Source organism: Xyrauchen texanus, chromosome 5 (assembly GCF_025860055.1).
Source record: "Xyrauchen texanus isolate HMW12.3.18 chromosome 5, RBS_HiC_50CHRs, whole genome shotgun sequence".
Classification (NCBI taxonomy): Eukaryota; Metazoa; Chordata; class Actinopteri; order Cypriniformes; family Catostomidae; genus Xyrauchen; species Xyrauchen texanus.
The window spans coordinates 24,556,539-24,575,484 of NC_068280.1; the positions used below are offsets into that span (position 1 = coordinate 24,556,539).

At 37.6% G+C, this 18,946-nt stretch overlaps 1 protein-coding gene across 3 annotated transcripts in view; it reads right to left on the reverse strand.

Moving 5' to 3' along the window:
* The window catches only part of vps8 (VPS8 subunit of CORVET complex), a 178,543-nt gene that overhangs the window by 136,380 nt on the left and 23,217 nt on the right, over positions 1-18,946 (reverse strand). For 2 of the 3 annotated variants that reach the window (XM_052126503.1, XM_052126502.1), the window contains exons 21-24: positions 3,005-3,227; positions 2,820-2,909; positions 1,849-1,900; positions 1,690-1,732 (exon numbers count right to left, since the gene is read on the reverse strand). In XM_052126503.1, the coding sequence (XP_051982463.1) occupies positions 1,690-1,732; positions 1,849-1,900; positions 2,820-2,909; positions 3,005-3,227 (408 nt within the window). Of the gene's footprint in view, positions 1-1,689; positions 1,733-1,848; positions 1,901-2,819; positions 2,910-3,004; positions 3,228-4,495; positions 4,566-18,946 lie in introns of those variants that run through there. The other variant, XM_052126505.1, reaches the window with a different exon arrangement.

An 18,946-nucleotide genomic window follows, 5' to 3' on the forward strand; every position in this document is an offset into this window, starting at 1 on the left:
ATGTGCTTGGACCCTAATGATTGCTGCTTGCGGCTATATTTTTAGACTTGTTTCTAATGTTCTTTTTATTTTTTACATTTTAGAGAAGTTAGTCCTTTGTCAACAACTGAGAATTTTCAATGAAAATAAGATATCTTAAGTCTTAAGGGGGTTTTAAGACTTGGGTTTTGGAACTCAGCATAGTACCGAGTCTGCAGTTTTAAAAGTTTGTAATGATATTTTATAAAATGTTGATTCAGGGGATTATGCAATCCTGGTGCTTTCAGATTTGTGTGCTTCGTTTGACACAATAGACCATGGTGTTCTCATTTCTCATCTTGAGCAATGCGTGGGCATCCAAGGAAATGCCCTCAGTTGATCCAAATCTTACTTGAAAAATATGTTTTTCAGTTAATACTGGTGAATTTTCATCTTCTAAAGCTCATCTTACTTGTGGGGTTTCTCATGGATCCATTCTTGTTCCTATTCTTTTTTCCACGTATATGCTTCCTTTAGGTTCTATTTTTAAGAAATATAGTATATCCTTCATTGTTACGCAGATGGCACTCAAATCTATTTGCCTTTGAAAACAAAATGTGTGACAAATGTGTGGCTTGGAACCCTGTTTACCTGATATAAATCTTGGAAATCTTTAAATTTCTTTAACCTCAACGAAAGACTGAGATTATTGTGATTGGCCCATCTGAGGCCTCTGGTATTCCTAATCTTAATTTTGGAGAACAATCTCCTTATGTTAAACAATTGGTGGAAAAGCTTGGGTGTTTTAATCAATATATATATATATATATATATATATATATATATATATATGTATATTTTATTTTTTTTTTTATAAAGTTTGATAAACAAATCTGTAGTCAAATTTAGCTACTTCCATTTACGAGTTTTGGCTTAAGTCTAGTCATTTCTCCCCTTCAAGGACTTTAAAAGGGTGATTCATGCTTTTATGTCATCTAGACTTGACTAGGCAATCATCTCTTGCATGGTTGCAAATGCTTCAAAATGCTGCTGCCATGCTTTTGACAGGTGTATGCAAATGCGAACATATACGGTCACTCCTATTTTAGTTTCCCTGCACGATTTGCCAATTCGTTACACAATTGAATTAAAGTTATTACTATTTGTTTTTAAGTCCTTCATTTTGGCAGGTGCCATCCTATCTCTCTGATCTAATGTATGCTCACCAGCCTGGGAGATCGCTAAAGTCCTCCAATCAGAGGCTTTTGAGTGACTCCTGTATTGTCAAAGCTAGGTTCATAAAGAAATGGTTTACTGCTTGTGGTGTGAAAGAACTTGACTGGCCTGCACAAATCCCAGAACTGAACCCCAATGAACATCTTTGGGGTGGATTGGAATGCCAACTGTGAGCCAGGCCTCATAAACCAACTTTAGTGCCTGACCTCACTGATACACTTGTTTCTGATTGGGAGCAAATCTCTGCAGCCATGTTCCTGGCATAGTATAGTGGAAAGACTTCCCAGAAGAGTAGAAGCTGTTATTGCAGCAAAGGGGGAATTGGGTAGTTTTGAAATAATATGTTCATAAAAATATTTGGTGTTCATAAACTTTTGGCCACATGATTTCATAATTTGCTTTAAATAAATACAAGAGAAGTCTAAGGACCCTTAGCTAAATAAACATACATGTATGTGGGTGTAAGGGCAGTGCTTGTACAAAAAGTCATCTCACCTGATATATACCAGCAGTTTATTTCCCATCACAACATGCTCATCTGCAAAAGAAAAGAAATGTAAAAACATGATAATGTGCACTTTAGTTTAGCAGGTGCATATATGTGTGTGGGAGGTGTTGTTCTGTGTACAGGAGTAGTTCAGTTCTATTTTCTACCTGTAAGAGGCTTTTCGTCACGAAGAGGAGGACCAATCACCTGCAAGAGTTTCTGGAACAGCAAAGAAAAAGGCAAAAGCTCAAAGGAGAAAGCCTTTTTATTTACATATTTTAGAGTAAACATTAAAGAGCATTCCAGAATGTGACACATTTCCAAGTAAAACAGACAGAAAAGAACAATGAGGAAATACAAAGTAGGAGGAGGCATGATTTTATCCATTGGAAATTGAAAATTATGCATTAATTACTGCCTTTGGCTGATTGATGTAATCAAGAATGTACTGTTATCATATAATCCATAAAAATGTAAATGTAATCTGATTGTGCACATTATAAAATATTCATTATAATACAATCAAGTTTTTAAATATTACATTTGATTACCTAATCCAGATTACATGTAATCTGTTACTAACAGCACTGCCACTCACATGCAAAGCCCACACAGACCGACACACACAGACACACACACAGCCTGCTGAGGGAAGCTTTTTTATATATTCAAGCACAACATTTCTAAAACACTGCAGTCTATCCTCCCTTCAGACTTCCTGCAACACATGCAAGACAAGACCACATAATCCAGACAAACATATACTCTGTGCTCATCACACAGTCTCCATAGACAAGAGTGCTGTTGTGTTCGGTCAGTGTCTATGTGTGTGACATTTTGGACATGAAAGGAAATGAATCCCTTGCTTGGTCGCCTTTCATCTGGTGTTCAGAAGATTTCTCTGACAACAAAGCTTTCATCTTCCTCCTGGCCTAATGGTGGGGAAAACACTCACACACATAATCAACAATATGCACACAAACAAGCAAACACCCTTGAGGTGTCCCTGAAAGGCTAAGCAGTTTCAATTTACGGTTTTCTACTTGAGTAAGCCGATTTTACCATCAGAGTGTGTACGGAAATCGGAAATGAATTAACCTTTTAGCACAAAGTACACTGAACACATACACATTCATACCTCCATGGGGCTGATATAGTCGTTCATGCCACTGTTGAAGACGTAGATCATGGCGTCATACAGTTGGTTATCCCAGCACATCTGCACCACCTACAGCCAGGTTTTAAAGCAGACATATGTTGATTATGTAACACAGATCATAAAGAACTGCTGAAATGATGTCATATGTGCACATGCACACACACCTGTTGTATGTCCAGGTTGGTGATATCCATGTGGACCAGGCATCCCTCCACACTCTCCATCATGCCGTTCTCCTGGAAGTAGCTTAGGAGGTCTCTCATGACGGGCGCAGTCAGACATCCAATCCGCTCACTCAGAATGTAGGGCTCCAGACTCTCCAGAAACACACCTTTGGCCACAGAGTTCTCCACCAGCCGAGGGTAAATCTGATTAAACAGCAGGTCCCTGAAGAGAGGGGAGATCGTTTTTTAAAAAAAAAAGAGATCACAGCAGAAAGCAGAATACACAGCAGTAGAAACTTACTCCGGAACATTTGGCATATCTAACATCTAGTAAATAAAAATAAATGTATAAAAAGGTATTCAGTTTGTTCTTCTTATCTGTTCTACACAGAAACTGTGTGAGTTTGAACAAGATAACTCCATCTATGTTCCTCAGTAGTGAGCAACAGTAGGGTTCTAGAATTAAAAATCCCATTAATTTTCTTTGCTTTTTTTTTTATTTTGCAAAAATCTATAAACTTTTCAGCTTTGACATTGGTATATGCTGTTATTATAAAGCTAGTGTTATTTAAAACAAGGAATAGCGTTTTATCTCTGAATTGTTAGTGATCATGTTTGCAAACCAATATGCTGACCTCAAATCAACTGATTTGAAACTACCTCAAATCAACTGATTTAAAAGAAAAATTCTGACCATTAAAAAACTGTTTACATGAGATTTATAATCATCGATTTGTTTCACATTGTGATGTCAAAACTAGAGCATTCATAAGCACAATACTTGCACACATTGGTTAAGCCAGTAAGAATGCTAGTAATATGCAATGCAACATCTACTTTTGCCGATGTAGTCTTTGCTTAAACAGTTTATGACCTTACATACTTGATAAATGAAAATTACTTAGTGTGTACTTGACCACACATTTTGGCATGAGAATTTCATTCATTAATTCATAAAAGAATATAAACACTGTACACAAAACGCAATCGAAGGCACATATGACCTAAACGTTATAACTAAAATCTAGCAAACATAGCACAAAAATGTCATTAAACAGCAATGTACAAATTTCTCCAAACCTTCCACTCTCAAAAATGAAACACACATCTCTGTTTCATTAAGACATAAGGCTTACAAGGCAATTGGCAAGTATTGTGCTTGTTTTTGTAGTGTAGAGGTCTGTCACATGCTATTAAGAGTTCTGTGATCAAAGTACAAACACTGCACAATGTACAGAGCCTTAAAACAAACAGAAAACTACCGCTATATTTACCGCAAAATTCAATACACTGAGTGAGCTTTAATCTGAAATCACAATTTAAATCAAAATGCTCAAACATACATCAATTCAAATATCACACATGACACCAAAATCAAAGTCTGCATAAACAATGTTTCTATAAAGACTCCAAAAATGTACCACACATATATTAGAAGAAAAAAAGCATCATTGCTGATTGTTTGGAGATGCATTTAAAAGTGAAACCTACTGTGATAAGCTCTTATCAGTGAGTTGCTCAGCTGATGGTGACACAAGCACCTGAGGCATGAAAAGGGTTAGAACTTCCAAAACAGGAAGTGATGACAGGGATAAAAGTCTCTGTGGTGACAGAGTGCTACTGTAGGGAAATGGGGCTGTAAAGCTTATGTAGTTTAAGAAAGAAAGACAATATAACCTATATTGTGAAAATACAATGGCTCCAAAGGAATTTGGACACTTAAACCACACTTACAAATGTATGAATGTCATTCCACAGATAAGAAAAAATTTATAAAAAAATAAAACCAAGTGGCATTTATCCTACACAAAGCTAGCACAAGCAAAACAAGCAAAGCATTTCACAGTTTGTTAGGTTTCAATTTATAAAACAATAAGCATACGCTAACCATGATGCAAGCCTGGATCGGTCAGATTCTTAAAAAGGACAAAGATCGGAGATGGGGAGGGTGATGGTTTCGAAGAAGGATCATCTAGAAGACTGGGGAATTTCAATTAATTTGTTGGGAAATGGGGCAAATATTTGGCATTCTTGAAGGGCTCTTGGGGAGGAGCAGTGGAGAGAGAGGTATAGTATTTATGTGTGTGTGTGTTTATTATATTTTTTGGTTTGTTTTGTTTTTTGTGTGTATATACTCATGTGTGACGGCAGGAATGATTGTTGAGGGTCTGGATGGGCTTGAGGATTGGGAGGGGGTAATAGTTGGGGTTAAATATTAATTCTGTGTATATATGTTATGCTTTTCTTTGTTTAATGTATGAATCAATACAAAATTGTAATCACAAAAATAACTAAATAAAAACTCAGTGATATGGTGTCTTTTGTGTTGCCTTTTAATTGTTTCTTAACTGAGATCAAATCAATGGCTATATCACTTGGAATCAACCACCTGGTGCTTTGTGTTGGTTTGTGGAAAAAATATAATTATAATTATAGCACTGTAAAGGACATCAAACACACTCAACATTGTTATTCATCTCACTCTGCTCCACACCCCATGAATGTTTTTTCACAGAGAAGAAAAAGAGCCCATCAAAGAGAGAGATAGAGTTAGAGAGATGATGTGTGTGAAATAAAAGGAAGAGAGAAAAGAGCTGTAAGGACAGGGAGAGGACACTTTAGAGGGAGAGAGAAGGGAGCAATAGTGGCTATGTCTCAGTTCTCTCCCTATCTGATATGAATCAGTATATAATTGTGAAAGTGAATTTGGCATGAGGCATGTTTCACAAAACATGCAAAGGCAATAAAAAATAAAAAAAATGGATTACGGCAGTCAGAAGAGAAAAAATGCCAAATTTACTGTCACTTCATCAGCAGTTGTATATAAAACCCCATTGCAGCAGTGGTGACTAGATTCTTTTTTTTTTAAATGCCAGGATAATACAACACTAAAAATAAAAGTGCTCTAATTTCATAAAATTTTATAAAACGTTTGTGACAGCGCTACTTCTAAGCGCAGGCACGTGCACACATAGACATCAAAGGGGGCATGAGCACCTGCCCTTCTGGTGCTTTTTTAAATAAATGAATATATATATATATATATATATATATATATATATATATATATATATATATATATATATACATATATATATATATATATATATATATATATATATATATACATATATACATATATATATATACATATATATATATATATATATATATACATATATTCTGTTTGCACAGCTTCCTGTCAAACAAATATATTTATTGAATTAAAAATCTAAATATCAGGTCGGGAGATGAGACTGTCGAGTTCCGATGCCCTCCCTCCGTGCAGCAGTGCAGCACATATTGGCACATCAGACACAGAGACAGGCAGACAGCAGCTCCTCCCAGCTCCTATCCCAGTTATGTTTTTCTTGGCTTGTGTGGAGGTGAGTGGTGATGAACAAAATACCAAGCTACCAGTGCCTCGACTTTACAGCTAATTAGCCAAAAGCCAAATTAGTTAAACTTGTTTTTTGCTAACATGCATGACTCATGAGCTACTAGCTAATGTAATAAGTTACCTAAAGTTTAGCTAAGGCAATATATCATGGCCATACAGGCTAATGTACTGTATTTAATGGAGACACTACAGGTGAATACAGTAAAATTTGTGTCTAATAACGTCATCACAAACGCCACATTGAAAATTAGGTGTTAACTAAATAAAATGTGCTAATTTGCGTACATTTAACAAGGTAACTATATTATTTCAAAGTTCAATAACTTTTTTGTAATCATTTAAGATAAGTTGCTTTATTTTTGTATTTTGTCTATAATTTTTTGCAGTGTTTTTTCCTGGTAAAATTATCAAAATAGCAGTAACAGCCTTTTTCAGTTTAGTGTGAAGATTTTTGTTGATTTTGATCAATACAACCAAAAGCATTAAAACTACTTATTGCCTTGAGCAAAATAAACAAATTATAAGTGAAACTATGTCCCTCTCCTTGGTGCAGTCATTTATTCTAAATATATACTTGAAATTAGTAGCATAGAAAATCATAAGTAGCATAGTTTCCTTTGCTGTTGCCTGCTCTTGTGAGAACCCTAGTGAATACTAAAGAAGACCATGGTCTCTGTGTGAACTGATTATTTTGTAGAAATCTGTTGAAGATGAAACAACTGCGTGAGTGTGAGGGAATTCAAATAAATTGGTAAGGAAGTCAGAGTTGTGTTAATATATTTAACGTTTTGTTTAAAAAAAATTTTTTAAATAAATAAATTTTTCACTTAAGCCCCTGCCCCCCAAACTGTCTGTGCATGTCCCTGTCTAAGTGCAATTCTTATGCCAGTGCGACATGCTAGCGAGCATGGATGGGAGTGTGTGTGTGCTATCTGTGGGTGTATGCGAGCAAACTGTGGATGTATTGTATGTTAAAGAAGAGACACAAATTTATACTTTATACTTTAAACTTTATAATTTAACGAAGCCTACATCCAATTAGGGCTGGGCAGTACATCGAATATTAAAAGATATAAGCAAGATAATTTTGCTGACGATGTCAAATTTACCAATATCGTGAATACTGCGATGATTTTAATGTGCTTTCATTTGGCCATAAAGTTTCATGAAGAGTGCATCAGTAGACTAATTTCACGATCCTTCAGGGCTGCACAATTAATCAAAATAACATAAAAATGGCAAGTTGGTCATATGTGATTTTTAATCCACAAGAGTCTGTGATTTAAAGACAGATAAAGATGGTCTGTGTGTGATTCAGAACAAACCGGTGAGGCGCTGATCTGTGTGCACACGCATGGAGGAGCTCTCAGATCAGTTCACGTGCACTGTGAAATCAAAAGCATTCAAGCATTCGCGCAATTCCAAACATTATTACCCGCTACATGATATTATACAAATCTTCAAACGCAGCACCTTATAACAGAAAAGGAGGTGATTACGTCATTTCAGGAAATGTGGAACATTGTAAACTGTCAAATACACATTGCCCTTTCAGTGTCAAAATAAAAGCTCCTTGTGAAGTTGAAGCAAATACGACGCATTTTCGGTGTCAAAACATGACAGTTCGGACTGCAGAGAGAATTATTGGTTGCTCCCTGCCCACCCTTCAAGAACTGTACACTTCCAGAGTGAGGAAAAGCACTCCGGACCCCACTCACCCAGCCCACTAACTTTTTGCTACAGAGCACAGAGCACCAGAAATGTCAGGCACAGGAAGAGTTTTTTCCCTCAGGCTATCCATCTCATGAACAGTGTGTGTGTGTGTGTGTGTGTGTGTGTGTGTGTGTGTGTGTGTGTGTGTATTGTTGGATTATACGTCCAAAAGAATTGAAACAACCTAATTTGGATCTAAGAAAAACCTAGACTTTCAGTTTGGAATGTTTCCACTTCATAAATCTCATTGGTCAGAAAGGCCCTCCGCAACCTGACCTCCTGATCTTCCACACAGAGTTAAAGCAGACTTCTCTTTTGTAAGGTTACAAGGACCATCAGATTTGCACAACTCTAAGACATTTCATCTTAATCTAGCCTTGCTAGACAACGCAGAAAATCGCTTTGAACTGTGGTAACATTATAGACTGATGGAACACTTAAAAATGTATGTAGTGATGTGCAATCGTCTATAGTTGATAAATATAATCTTTAATTTTGTTATAGGTTTAACTTTGTTATAAGGTTTAACTTGATAAAATACAATGATATGTAAAACCAATATGATTTTGTAACCAGGGATATTCATGTTTTAATACCTACACGTATAACAGCCATAAAAATGTTTAATATTTGGTATGCAATTATTTGTTAGGTTACATAGAGAACGCTGATGACAAGTCTCTTATAAAATTTGCAAGATATAAAGTTCATGATTAAATATGTACTATTTTTGAGCAGGAAAATAGTGAGAATCTCTAACAAAGACTTATAAATCAGCTATCAGAAAGGACAACCCAGTCGACCATGTGACTCAGAAAAGTAATTTCTGATTGGTGCAGGACACCTTTGGGGATACGGCTAATTTCAGTTCAAACATTTCCAAACAGGAAGAACACACTCTCTTCTCCTGTCTCTTCTCTTCTGCCTTCACGTGCTTCATCTTCTGCTCTGCTGACTGCTCAGACTCTTCCACATGTGAGCTCCAAGGGAGCTCGGGACTCGACGTCCAGAGAAAACTCATCAATCTCAATGGCCTCGCTTCAAAATTATCATTCATACAGACAATAAACTTTGATCATACAGAGATCAAAACATCTACAGAACAAACTTTCGACCAAGTGCCAAGAACCAAGCAACACAAAGAATGCAAGGAAACACCACAAAGACACGCAAGTACATCTCCAATATTGTGCTCAAAGTGCTGGCGTATTAATAAAATAATTTGGGTAATCCGATGTAGACTCAAAGAAGTATAAATGGATTTTACGGTATTGTCAACAGACTCCATAAAGTTCATTTTCACTGTACTGATCCTTTATTTCACATTCTGTAACTCTTTTCACCAACCTGTCTTATGTATATGTGTTCGATTAGATTTATGATTAGAATAGTTATAAAGTTTGTCTGTGTTCAAAAACGACGTGACTGTGGTATATTTTGATAAATAATCTCATCCCTGTTTCTAAAACATTTCACTTCAAAGCTGTACCTAATATACATTGGATATTGTACGTTGGATATTATTTTCAATAATCCATAAGAATAATATCAATCCAATAAGTGAATTAATCATAGTTCACTTAAAGTTAATTCCTTACAGAAATTGTGAGCTGATACAACTAGACGTTGTATTGTGTTTTCAATGGTGGAGAATCTATTACGACAAATTATCTATTTGTTAATTATCTCATTTATAATGGTTGTCAAACGCGACTAATTCCGGCTAATACATCTAATTACATAATAAGGTACAATAAGGATAGTTTAATTCAGTCCATAGCCCACATATTTCGAGAACCTAAATTCCCTCCTAAATGTCGCATACCAAATATCCTTATCTCACAAAAGTGAGTACACCCCTCACATTTTTGTAAATATTTGATTATATATTATAAAATATTTGACTGTATAATGGTGGTAGAATGCGTGAATCCTACATATTATGGTGAGAATGCAGGCATTTTAACTGATCCCGTCCACATCTCTAAATTATATATGTAATACCCTACAATATGTGTGTGTATATATATATATATATACACACATACATACACTCACCTAAAGGATTACTAGGAACACCATACTAATACTGTGTTTGACCCCCTTTTGCCTTCAGAACTGCCTTAATTCTACGTGGCATTGATTCAACAAGGTGCTGAAAGCATTCTTTAGAAATGTTGGCCCATATTGATAGGATAGAATCTTGCAGTTGATGGAGATTTGTGGGATGCACATCCAGGGCACGAAGCTCCCGTTCCACCACATCCCAAAGATGCTCTATTGGGTTGAGATCTGGTGACTGTGGGGGCCATTTTAGTACAGTGAACTCATTGTCATGTTCAAGAAACCAATTTGAAATGATTCGAGCTTTGTGACATGGTGCATTATCCTGCTGGAAGTAGCCATCAGAGGATGGGTACATGGTGGCCATAAAGGGATGGACATGGTCAGAAACAATGCTCAGGTAGGCCGTGGCATTTAAGCGATGCCCAATTGGCACTAAGGGGCCTAAAGTGTGCCAAGAAAACATCCCCCACACCATTACACCACCACCACCAGCCTGCACAGTGGTAACAAGGCATGATGCATCCATGTTCTCATTCTGTTTACGCCAAATTCTGACTCTACCATCTGAATGTCTCAACAGAAATCGAGACTCATCAGACCAGGCAACATTTTTCCAGTCTTCAACTGTCCAATTTTGGTGAGCTCTTGCAAATTGTAGCCTCTTTTTCCTATTTGTAGTGGAGATGAGTGGTACCCGGTGGGGTCTTCTGCTGTTGTAGCCCATCCGCCTCAAGGTTGTGCGTGTTGTGGCTTCACAGATGCTTTGCTGCATACCTCGGTTGTAACGAGTGGTTATTTCAGGCAAAGATGCTCTTCTATCAGCTTGAATCAGTCGGCCCATTCTCCTCTGACCTCTGGCATCAACAAGGCATTTTCGCCCACAGGACTGCCGCATACTGGATGTTTTTACCTTTTCACACCATTCTTTGTAAACCCTAGAAATGGTTGTGCGTGAAAATCCCAGTAACTGAGCAGATAGTGAAATGCTCAAAATTGCTTAAATCACCTTTCTTTCCCATTCTGACATTCAGTTTGGAGTTCAGGAGATTGTCTTGACCAGGACCACACCCTTAAATGCATTGAAGCAACTGCCATGTGATTGGTTGTTTAGATAATTGCATAAATGAGAAATTGAACAGGTGTTCCTAATAATCCTTTAGGTGAGTGTGTATATATATATATATATACATACATACATACATACATACACACACATATATATATATATATACACACACACACACACACCAGTATATAAGTTTCTGAATGTTTCGCATGATCTTAAAAATCTTTTGATCTGAAGGCGTATGCTTAAATTTGAAAGTTGTTTTGTAGACAAAAATATAATTGTGCCACCATATTAATTTAATTATACAACTAAAATTTAATAAACCAAAAAAAAGGTTTTTGAAATTGATGACTTGGAACAAATAATAAAGAAAAGCAGCCAATAAGTGCCCAACATAGTTGGGAACTCCTTCAATACTGTTTAAAAAGCATCCCAGGGTGATACCTCAAGAAGTTGGTTGAGAAAATGTCTGCAAATTCTAGGCAAAGGGTGACTACTATGAAGATGCTAAAATATAGCACAGTTTTGATTTATTTTGTATTTTGTTAGTCACAACACAATTCCCATAGCTCCATTTATGTTATTCCACAATATATATACACTCACCTAAAGGATTATTAGGAACACCTGTTCAATTTCTCATTAATGCAATTATCTAATCAACCAATCACATGGCAGTTGCTTCAATGCATTTAGGGGTGTGGTCCTGGTCAAGACAATCTCCTGAACTCCAAACTGAATGTCAGAATGGGAAAGAAAGGTGATTTAAGCAATTTTGAGCGTGGCATGGTTGTTGGTGCCAGATGGGCCGGTATGAGTATTTCACAATCTGCTCAGTTACTGGGATTTTCACACACAAACATTTCTATGGTTTACAAAGAATGGTGTGAAAAGGGAAAAACATCCAGTATGCGGCAGTCCTGTGGGCGAAAATGCCTTGTTGATGCTAGAGGTCAGAGGAGAATGGGCCGACTGATTCAAGCTGATAGAAGAGCAACTTTGCCTGAAATAACCACTCGTTACAACCAAGGTATGCAGCAAAGCATTTGTGAAGCCACAACATGCACAACCTTGAGGCGGATGGGCTACAACAGCAGAAGACCCCACCGGGTACCACTCATCTCCACTACAAATAGGAAAAAGAGGCTACAATTTGCAAGAGCTCACCAAAATTGGACAGTTGAAGACTGGAAAAATGTTGCCTGGTCTGATGAGTCTCGATTTCTGTTGAGACATTCAGATGGTAGAGTCAGAATTTGGCGTAAACAGAATGAGAACATGGATCCATCATGCCTTGTTACCACTGTGCAGGCTGGTGGTGGTGGTGTAATGGTGTGGGGGATGTTTTCTTGGCACACTTTAGGCCCCTTAGTGCCAATTGGGCATCGCTTAAATGCCACGGCCTACCTGAGCATTGTTTCTGACCATGTCCATCCCTTTATGGCCACCATGTACCCATCCTCTGATGGCTACTTCCAGCAGGATAATGCACCATGTCACAAAGCTCGAATCATTTCAAATTGGTTTCTTGAACATGACAATGAGTTCACTGTACTAAAATGGCCCCCACAGTCACCAGATCTCAACCCAATAGAGCATCTTTGGGATGTGGTGGAACGGGAGCTTCGTGCCCTGGATGTGCATCCCACAAATCTCCATCAACTGCTATCCTATCAATATGGGCCAACATACCTAAAGACTGCTTTCAGCACCTTGTTGAATCAATGCCACGTAGAATTAAGGCAGTTCTGAAGGCGAAAGGGGGTCAAACACAGTATTAGTATGGTGTTCCTAATAATCCTTTAAGTGAGTGTATGTCTTATTGTGTATTCTATGTATATTTTATTTTCAATTAAATTTGTATTTTATTCTATTTTTATAAATGTTTTAATTATTTTGTATTATTATCTCTGTCTTGTTGCCGTATATAGTTTTTGTGCACTGGAAGCTCCCGTCACCAAGACAAATTTGTTGCAATAAAGCTGATTCTGATTCTGAAAATAAAAGCCCCAGGTGGAGGTGAAGTAGAAATATATTACTGACATGTCCCACAATAATAATTTTGTATTATACAATGTGCTTTGCACACTTTGTTATTTCACAAAACTGTATTAGTAAAAACATTTGAAGGTAAATAATGCTTTATATTAAGCTACTATATATAATTGTATATGCAAAATAAATATAATGTGCATGTCAATGAAAATTATTGAATGTCATTCTCCCTTGTGTTGATTTAATGAAAAACTAATTATTATACTTTATTTTAATGTCTTTAAAATATTGATGGATGAAATGATGGTTCCTCTGGAAAAAAAAAAACACTTTTGAGCCATTTTAAAGCAAATACATAATTATATAGAATATCGTCAATTTGCTGAAAAATATCGAGTTATTATTTTTTAAGAAATATCGTCCACCACTTAATCCAATTAGTCCTGATGAGATTTACATGCGTAGATAAGGACATAGTTAATGCGCAAAAGATCACAGATGCTAAATATTTCTTTTTTCTTCTAATGCAGTGCATACAGCCCATTTACATTACCAAATTCTTATGAATGGACTGTCTTAATTTACATTTACACAACAACAACACACTCACAGCAGCTCAAGAGATAACCCCAGTCACTCACATATAAAAAGACATTCACACGTAGACATTTCACACAATTATGTTGGGAGATGGTTGCCTTATCTGAACAGGTCTCTTTAAATGTGCCAACATCACTATAACTACTGAATGACACAAAGTGTCACAGCTGTCAGTATGCCTCACATCTACAGAGACAGCAGCACTAATCTTTGCCTCTTCATCAAACATGAGTCAACAACAGGGTATACATCAACAGCAGACACCAAACACCAGATAAACGAGAAATTTCCTTGCATAATCGTTCTTCCTGTATACAGTATGTGCTCAACAATACACTGCAAAACAGAACCATTTAACACTCAATTCACTGCATCTACTACAACTGTAATTTTTTTACAAAATTATTTATTTATCCCACAACAATACATTTAAAACCGATGGTTCAAGTTTTGGATGCTGATTGGTCAATAAAGTGGTCCAGACAAAATACACTGTATAATAACAGCTATAATGCAAAACACCTGCCACTGCGAGCATCTAAACGGTAAACCCTGATAAGCTGAATTTACTCAAAAACAATTACGTAAACGAATTCCCTCAATCTAATGGAGGAATGGTGTAAGCTGTCATCCACCAGAGGTTGGAGGATTGGCTGAGGACCAAGTGACGGCATGTCCGAGGATCGGTGAGCCAGTTTTCTCTCTCTCTCTCTGTTGCTCCGCATTGCTCTTCCCTCTCCCCTTTCCGTTCCCTCATCACTCCCAGGGCTCCAGAAAGACGTGGAAGACCTGCAGGCAGGCACGGCCGGAAGGACAACATCCCCCCTTCAGGGAGGGAGGAGAGTACGTCATTCCAGGGATTTCCCTGGCCTGTGTCGGGTGATGGGATGGAGGAGTGTGACGAGAAGGCGGACAAAGGTGGTTCCTCCGAATCTCGCCGGCCGGCAGTGACCCCTCCGTCCCAAGGGGGCAAGGACTCCACAAGAGCACATCCCTCCTCCTTCCCAGGTTTCCACGCCAATGTAACGGGGTAAGGTGGGCAAGGAGGAGGCGGGAACCGGCTTGGCTGAACAGTAAATGTAAATTTTAATAAAATAAATTAACTTGAATCAACTTAAACACAAACACACACACACAATGGCCACATGTGGCTCTCTCTCTCTCTCAACGGCTCGTATTTATTCCCTGCAGGCTGATTAGCTTGATTCAGGGCAGGGCGTGTGTCCTCACGGCCCGGCCCCTTCTCCTCAACACAAAATACAAATAATAGGACATATAAGAGTATGTACATGTGCAAGTGGTAATGTATGTGCAAGGTAGGGGTATGTACAGTTATTTAATTAAATATGTGAATTTACATATGGACATGAGATATGTATTTACATTATTGCACTATGGGGAGTCCTGAGGCAGTTTAATTGTTCATGAGGAAAATGGCCTGAGGGTAAAAACTGTTCTTGTGCCTGGATGTCCTGGCACTCAGTGCTCTGTAGAGCAGGCAAGAGGGCAACAGTTCAAAGTGGGAGTGGGCAGGGTGTGTGTGGCCAGAGTGATTCTACCTGCATGTTTCCTCACTCTGGAGGCGTACAGGTCTTGGAGTGTGGGCAGGGGGGCACCAATAACACTCTCAGCATTCCTGGCTGTCTGTTGTAGTTTCCCTATGTCTGATTTGGTGGCTGAACCAAACCAGACAGTTATAGATGTACACGGGACAGACTCAATGAAGGCTGAGTAGAACTGTTTCAGCAGCTCCTGTGGCAGGTTGAACTTCCTCAGATGGTGAAGGATGTACAACCTCTGATGAGCCTTCTTCACAATGGAATCTATGTGGGTGTTCCAATTCAGGTCCTGAGAGATGTTAGAGCCCAGGAACCTGAATGACTCCAATAATGCCGCAGTGCTGTTTTCAATTTCAAAACTGTGGAATCCATACCAACTAGTGCATATTGGTGGAACCTACCAAATACTAGGAAATTCTGTTAAATATTGTTTATAGATTTAATTAAACTTTTCACTCAAATTCCCATGCTGATTATATAATTTGTAACTAGTGTATGAAAATAGAAAATGCTCAGAAATTGGACTCAGCATTTTGAACCCCATTGTATGTCAAAGTAGGGCTCGATATTTATTGCAATAAAAAAAACTCTTATGATATCAATGTTAAAATTTTTTTGTTTTTTTTAGCCTATGTTTTACATCTAGACGATCAGGTGTGTGTTGCTAAAAAATGCAAGCAGTTTGGCTTTCTCAGACTGTATGAAGTTGCTAACGTTAGCTGCCTTGCTAGATTAGGCTACACTGGTCACAACGGTCCGGGTCCGGACCACAGAGTGATTCCATCTAGAACGCAAGACTTCAATGGTTGCACCCTCTCATCATCTCTAGTGAGCAGCGTGACAAAACGGCAGTGCTATGTATGCCAGCTCTGATCTTTTTGCAGTGTATTCTTGAATATTTTTGTCTAGTACTGAACACGCTTTATGCCTAGTCCTGCTCTGCAGGCGTTGCCTCTTTTCCCCACATGTGAGTAAACATGATACGCCGCATAGAGCTCCATTCACACTGTCAGCAATTTTTGTTGCTGCAAGTGACAGGAGACCATTCATTTTCAATGAGAGCAGGTTTTCAAATGCAGAGCGATATCGCGATCAAATCAAATTGGATATTGTACCAGAAATGTACCATATGGTTAGTGAGTTTAATGCATACATTAATAGACCGTTCGTCTTGTTCATGATAGGATGCATTGAGCACACATTAGAGGCAAAACAAATTATTCTTTGTCAAATAAGAATGATATATTTGTTTTCCTGGCAATCTAGCTCATCTGTGATCAGATTTTCTGAAGCTATGGCCCATTGTGCAGCCAACCAATAACGTTAGAGCGACAGCAGTAGGAATGCCCACTAGCAACAAGAAATACAGAGACTAGCGACATCTACAGCTAACAGTGTGAACGGGGTTTACGTTAACGTAGTTCCGATGCGCCTTTAGACCGTAACGTTTTTTCCTTGAAAATGTAGCTTTATTTATCAGCAAGTTACAAGCCGTTAATAATAAACAAATAGATTTATGTTCTAATTTTGTGAAAATTAAACTGGTGTCATCCTCTCTGGCAAGGAATAAAATATTTAATAATACAATTATTAGTTGGGAGCCTAGTCTTTCTCACTTGAATAAAAATAATAAAATGGGCCATTCAGATTTATAAATTTTCTCAAAGGGGATACCTCTGAAACTTACAGTATCATTCTTCAGTCACAAAATATGTAATCTGAATGTAAAAATATACAAACAAATATTGGACTGATGTTATTAAGCTTCAAAACGAACAGATGGTCTTTAAACCTTCATATCCATCTGTACTCGAATGATAAACTCTATAAAATGTTAATATTTTGGTAGAAGATCCCTCAGACTCCTGTCTCCGGGCCCCCAATACAGTATTTAAGAGACTATTTTTACTGTTTAGGATTTATTTATTTTTCTTCTGCCAGTTTGGAAATTCAAAACAATTAGCAAATGTGAATGTATATCGTGATGAATATAGATATCGAACGATATGATAAAGAATATTTTGATAAAATTCTTGCCCATATCGCCCAGCCCTATGTCAAAGTACTGTGGTATTGTCACCAGATACCATCAATGTACCAGGGTACTGTCACAAAATTTGTTATAAGGGCAGTATCAAAAAAGCTAATTTTGATGATGCATTCGACTTAAAGATGATAATAATCAGTAATAACTCAGTAATAGTTTGATTAAGATGATTAATTTATTCTGGGCACAAGAGTATCTAATAATAGGGAGTTACTGAAGTAAAGTGAGTAGCATTTGCTTGGCCATGTAATCTCAACATGTCAACCCCCATGAGGCAACCCATTCCATGTAAAATAAAACTGCTATTATTAAGCTACTGATATGAGTGTTCATCTCAAGCAAGAGTGTAAAACATTTTAAACATATTTTAACACTTAAGTACAATATTCCTTTGTGTAAAGCTTTTTAATGAGGAAAATAGTTTTTCCTGAGTGCACCTTTTACAGCTAATATGAAGTTAGAATATGGTCAAACCCCCTATGAAGTCATAAATACAGGAAGACATCAGAACAGAGGAAGATTAACGTGTTGAAAACTCAAAAGCTAAATTAAGTGGTTTGACTAATGTAGTAACAGCTGGAAATAGAGGGAGAAGGTGATCAGGGTGCTGCATCCTGCTGATCGGAGACATGCCGCTGAAAATGGGCAGAGGAGGATTAGCTGAGAATCTGGGATGTTTGAGGTTTAATTGAGGTTTTGAGATCTGCTCTTCATCCTTCCTCTTACTCATATTAACAAGCTCTGCTCTGCTGAGTCACATCTGTTAGTGTGAGCACACATTCCAAAAAGTGCCTTTTAAAACTGACATTGTTACAAGCACATTCTCTCACCTGCTAATCAGCAAACACAAACAATCACTAACATATATTCCCACACACAAACACACACCTCTTCAGATTCTAATTTGCACTTGATCTGAGGGGAGATGCTAAAAGACCCGAGACTCAGTCCTACACACCCACTCAAACACTCACACAAAGCAGAATACAGCACAGTGACAGGGAAAGGACAGGAGAGTTAGAGATGTTCTGATTTCTTTTAGTTTCAACATTATGAACAGTAACACAGACGCCATCACATCACATACAGAAGACCAGGAAACTCTACATATTAAAAGATTAAAAGCTGAGATTCTATTCTTTGTAAAGTTAAAGGAAGTTTCTGGTTAAGCTCAATCGAAAGCATTTGGAGTATAATGTTAATTACCACAGACAGAATCATTTTGACTCATCCCTCAGTTTTGTAAAAGCAAAAATCACAGTTAAGAGTAATGAAATTAGTCAGTGGGGAGTTCCAGAAGGGGTCATGCCATGAGGAATCTAATTTTCCTGATCTTTTGACAAATAAGAGATCATTGTACTTTAAAAACATACTGTAAATTTCAGAACTCAAAACGACGTCCTCACTGCAAAAAGAGCATTTGCTGAAACCACCCTGCCAAAATGACTTGTTTTCTACTTCCTCCACATTGTGATGTCACACTGTGGTACAC